This window comes from Argentina silus (genome assembly GCF_951799395.1).
Source record: "Argentina silus genome assembly, chromosome: 9".
In the NCBI taxonomy this organism is placed as follows: domain Eukaryota; kingdom Metazoa; phylum Chordata; class Actinopteri; order Argentiniformes; family Argentinidae; genus Argentina; species Argentina silus.
Genome location: NC_139663.1, coordinates 7003621 through 7008945, shown reverse-complemented (window position 1 = coordinate 7008945; position 5325 = coordinate 7003621). Strand labels below are relative to the sequence as shown.

The 5325-nt window shown below is 44.5% G+C and overlaps 1 protein-coding gene across 1 annotated transcript in view; it reads right to left on the bottom strand.

The window, feature by feature from the left end:
- pde4a (phosphodiesterase 4A, cAMP-specific) overlaps nt 1–5325 on the bottom strand; it is an 18555-nt gene that overhangs the window by 12110 nt on the left and 1120 nt on the right. Inside the window, exons 2-6 of the mRNA XM_083676894.1 lie at nt 4498–4683; nt 3730–3766; nt 3530–3600; nt 2665–2714; nt 2084–2196 (exon numbers count right to left, since the gene is read on the bottom strand). Of these exons, the coding sequence (XP_083533020.1) occupies nt 2084–2196; nt 2665–2714; nt 3530–3600; nt 3730–3766; nt 4498–4683 (457 nt within the window). The remainder of the gene's footprint in view (nt 1–2083; nt 2197–2664; nt 2715–3529; nt 3601–3729; nt 3767–4497; nt 4684–5325) is intronic.

Genomic DNA, 5325 nt, shown 5'->3' with positions numbered 1-5325 from the left:
GGAATGGTAATGGAGGGAGAAAGAGAAGGATGGATAGACAGAGAGAGAGAGAGAGAGAGAGAGAGAAAGGCAGGCCTGTAGCAGACAGTCAGGCTAGAGAATCACAGCAGAGCTCTGGTCTGGAAAAACAGGCTATCTCTCCCTGCGTCTGCTGCCCCTCCCCCACAGCGCAGATCCAGGGGCCGGGCCCAGTCCTCCCGGTGCATCAGCCCGTCTGTGCCTCACTGATCCCAGCACACAGTCCACGGTCCACAGTCCACGGTCCACCTCCCTGAACCCCGCTCCCGCTCACTCCATGGCTCAGCTGGCTACGATGCCTGAGGTCTAATCTTGCTGATTCAGGCTCCCCTTCCTCCACCGCTGATGTGCTGCCTCTTGCGCCGTCTCCCTGGATGCTGTAGACAGCCCTCGCAAGCTAATCAGCCAGTGTGGCTGCATGCGCGTGCATGCCTGTGTGTGTGTGTGTCTGAGCGAGTGTGTGTGCGCAGCCTGAATGCGCATGTGCCGCAGACAGCATGTATGTCTGTCAAAATTGTGTGTGAGAGAGAGAGTGTGAGTAAGAGTGAGAGACAGGGAATATTCCGGGCAGTATCTACATGTTGGTGTGGTATGGTGCTTTTATTTACTGTATGCGGGCTGCCTCCTCTTGAAGGCAACGGTGTTCTCTCTGTGTCACCCAGGAGAGTACTCTCTCCACATGCGCATACACATATGCACACACACGCACACGCATATACACAAACACGCATGCACACACTCACATGCACATACGCACGCACACACATACTCTTTTCATTTCTCTACCATCCTCTGCCTTTCACCTCCTTAATTCTTCTCTCTCCCTCATCCTCTTTGCTTATTTTGCAAGCATGATTATCCTATTTCACATATACAGATACCCCTGTCGTGTAAACACACAATTACAAATTGCTATATATTCACTATCTCTACCTTCGGGGTAATCACAAAAACAAGAATGTGACACTGCCTCTTTAAGACAGAACACTATTAAAGGAGCATTGCCTCTTTTACATTGGTCGATGCCAAAACCACATGCCTTGTGGTCAGAGTGGCAAACCAATGACTAAAAGGGAAAGGCAGACCCTGCTGCTGTTCGATAGCAACCAAGGTTACAGTAGAGACATCAGCATCAGGACCCAATCCCCCCTCCCTCCTCTGTCCTCTCCACCCACAGACCCTCTCACCCTCCCCACTGCTTTCTCTCTCTCTCTCTCTCTCTCTCTCTCTCACACACACACACACACACACACACACACACACACACACACACACACACACACACCATCCGAAATTCCAAGCAGATTTTTTGACTGCAGCTCCTACAGTCATGTGTACAAATACAGTATGTATCCGCAACAATCATATACTCTAAACAACACATATAAATATAGGAGCATCAGTTACTAAGTATATGCAGAGAAACAAACATTACTCGCACAAACATGACAAGCCTACAATCACACCCGTATTATCCTGTGGCTAATAGCTCAGTCAGAGAATGCCTAATGAACACAGGCTCATCCCATCAAAATACAACTCCAGATAGCTTGGCCAAAGAAGCCCCCACTTTGCCTGCAGTTCAAGTTCAACTACTGATCGGCCTCAGGAAAATTATGTAGAGGTACAGCATGATTTTGAAATAACAATATATGACCAAAAATATGACCAACGATGATCGTCTTCTATAGAAAATCGTACACCAAAAAAGGCTAAGCTGAAAATAGCTAGAAATATCATGAGATACAGTTCAGGAGGTAGCTGGGATACAGGTTTGTACAGGATGTTGTGATACAGGATGTTGTGATGCAGTCTTCCAACTTATGTGATCCTATGGCTGGGTAGGTTTTGACAGTTTTTTAAGACAAACTTTCCTTGATTGGAAATTATACTGCAATAATATGTGAGAATACATACAGTAAATGGTTGGCCAGGAAGCGAAAAAAAACTGGATGGTCACCAGAGTTGTGTAAATGTAAATGCTATGGGAGAGGGACATATAAGGGACAGATAAGGAGTAAGGTGAAGGGTAGTGATGGTTCCAGTCCAGATGTGTTTTGTGTACCTTGGTGGAGGCCATGTCACCGACAGAGCGATGGGTCTGGATGGTCTCCAGCTGGTCCAGACACCAGTCTAGCTCATCCAGAGTCTCCCGAGCCATCTGCTGGTAAGTCTCCTCTGGAGGACACAAGGACATATGTATGGTAGCATTTGCATAATTAATTCATGACGTGTCTTTCATGCAGTTGATGAGCAATGACAAGATCATCACTGTGTCACAGGTCAAAGAAATAAAAAATAAAAAAATAGAATAGGATTCTGTTAACTAATGTTTTTGCTACTGAGTTTAGAAAGTACCTACTGGATATTTAGCATACCCTGAGGTGTGTCAGATGTGTGATTTATCGAGAAGAATTCTGCATTTGCTATTGATTAGAACAGTTGAGCTAAGATTTGAGATTTAAACCTCCTCCTTCAAATCATGTGCAATACAAGCCTATGAGGGAGCTAAAGGGCATGGGGTTGCAAATTCACAATCTCTCGTTTTTTATTAGTTTGGGAGCTTGAGAGTGTACTACAAAAACTGTAGTGTGGGAGAGTGTTCTCAATCTCAAGTGACTAAGCTTAATTTAGTAGAAGACCTACCAGAGAGTGTTGCCCCGGGAACAGTGGGTTGGCTTGTCACTGGTGACCTCCTGTGGATAAATGGATAATTACATTAGAAGAGGTGCTGCTGAAGAGTGCCCTCTGCTGGACGCTAAAGCTAACTCACAATTACAGTCACAGGCATGAATTGTGCAATTCAATAACATGCCACTGACAACAGATAAGCAAAGGCTGATGCAGTACCTTTGTATCATAGGCCAAAGGAATAGTGAGGAGTCAGATATGGTTTGAATAGACAAAAAACAGCATTGCTGATTTCCCAAATAATGACAGTCCCTTGAACTATAGTTGGAGGTAGGCAATTATATTCAAAGCATTGTCTAGGCTCTAGATGGCCCTAGTGGTTAAGCTTGCAATCTCATAAGGGAGGGATTTTGAGGGCATAGCACACACTAATTATGGCTCCAGATAATTCTATGGTGCATTGTTGCATCTCATATTGATGCCCTGCTAAAAGCCTGCCAACTCACTCCCCCTGTCTATTGCATTACAAAGGAGGATATATTTAGCATTATTGACCATCTCTATCTGCTGAATACCAAGTCAGGGACTTACATTTGGGACATGATGTGCTCAGCACACAGCACAGAAAGAATATGATAAGAGTATTGCTACATTATATTGAAATGCCATACAGTATGATAGAACAGAAGGAAGAAATTAGATATCTGAAATGACAAAGAGATAAAATGTCTTTTTTTTTTTAAAAAAGGACATATTCTGGTGAGAGTAAGGATGATGAGACAGCCCTGACAGATTCCAGACTGTGATGACATTATTGAGACCTCAGATAGAGGCGTGACCACAGCAAGTTGGGTAACGTGGCTGACAAAATGATACTGACTTGTTAGTGGGTGTTGTGACATTGGCGAGGATGGTGAAGTTGCTTCTTACAGTTCGTAGACTGGCCAGAACCTGGGTGGGAGGGGGGTGGAGGGGGGAGAATAATTCACTGCACACTCATTTCAGACCAACAAGTAATTTACTATTATTATACATCTGAGGCAGTGAGCTCTAGCAGCTAACTGCAGTGTTAGGACTCACCTGAGCAAAAGGGGTGACTATCATGTCTTCTGCATGTCTGTAGAAGAGAGGGAGGGGGGAAAAAAGAGAAGTGAAGTAAGGCTGGGGTGAGCTCTACGACTGTTTACATGAGTGGATGTGTTTGTGTAGTTTACATGTCCCTGTGAATCTAAACAGAGAGATGGTTCAGACATTTAGTCATGGAATGCTATTCAAAGATGTATCGAAGAAGCAGGCCAAGCAACAACGCTGCTGTGATGCTAACCAGATTTAGTATGAATTCATTAGCATAATGCTGCTATAATCATAATCATCATGATTGCCAAGTAAGGTGATTGTGATTGTATAGTGTGTAATGGTGTATTACAGTATGCTGGAGTGGGAGACATTGCCTCAGTGTGGGTTTTAGCAGTGTGTTTAGGGATAGTCCTCAGTGTGTTTAGGGATAGTCCTCAGTGTGTTTAAACCAGGATAGTCCTCAGTGTGTTTAAATCAGGATAGTCCTCAGTGTGTTTAAACCAGGATAGTCCTCAGTGTGTTTAGGGATAGTCCTCAGTGTGTTTAAACCAGGATAGTCCTCAGTGTGTTTAAACCAGGATAGTCCTCAGTGTGTTTAAATCAGGATAGTCCTCAGTGTGTTTAAACCAGGATAGTCCTCAGTGTGTTTAGGGATAGTCCTCAGTGTGTTTAAACCAGGATAGTCCTCAGTGTGTTTAAATCAGGATAGTCCTCAGTGTGATGGAAGCAGGGAGAGGGAATATTAGTAGGGGAGGCGGGGTACGTACTCACCCTTCACTGTTGACAGAGGAATTGCGTGACATGGTTTTGGGGGACATGTCGTAGTCAGAGTCGGAGCGGTACAGGAAGGACTCGCGACGCTGACTCTGGGGGAAGGAGGGGTGTACCACCAGCCCAGGACTCGCCTGCGAATCCATGGGGCTGCGGCCTGGCGACGGACCATTCTCTGAATCAAAACTGGACGAGAGAGAGGGAGAGAGAGAGAGAGAGAGAGAGAGAGAAGTTATGTGGATGAAGTTCAGAGGAAGGAGACAGTGTATATGTAAGAGTTCCACCCAGAGGAGCAGCTGTGTGCACCCAAAACTGGATCAATCCATCACACTGCTGACCAACACACAACCCAAAAAGATTAAGACTAATCTCTGAGAGATCCAGTCAAATATAAGCTTACTAAGAGCTTAACCAAATGATACACAGAAACATTATTAGGTTTAGAGAGGGATCTCTTTTTCAAATCATGAAATTCCTCTACTATTTCCTCAGTAATGAAAAGCACATCAGTGACAGATGCTAGGAAACCCTCTGCAAACTACAATTACTAATCCTCAAATTTACTGCTGCATCAAACATAAGGAGCGACTAAACAACTGTTGTGCCTATTCTGCTTTTTCCTCAAATCTAATCTAACCAAGTGTGGTTATTATGTTTGCTGCCTCAATTCATTTCATAGGCAATGTTTATTGAGACTGCAAACATCAAATACCCCATAAAACACATTATTGCACTGGAGCGTTCAAACCACAGTGGACACCCACTAGTCAGACTAATCTTAAAAAGACTCCTGCCAGCTGCAACCTACTCTCAACAGGTATCTGTCCT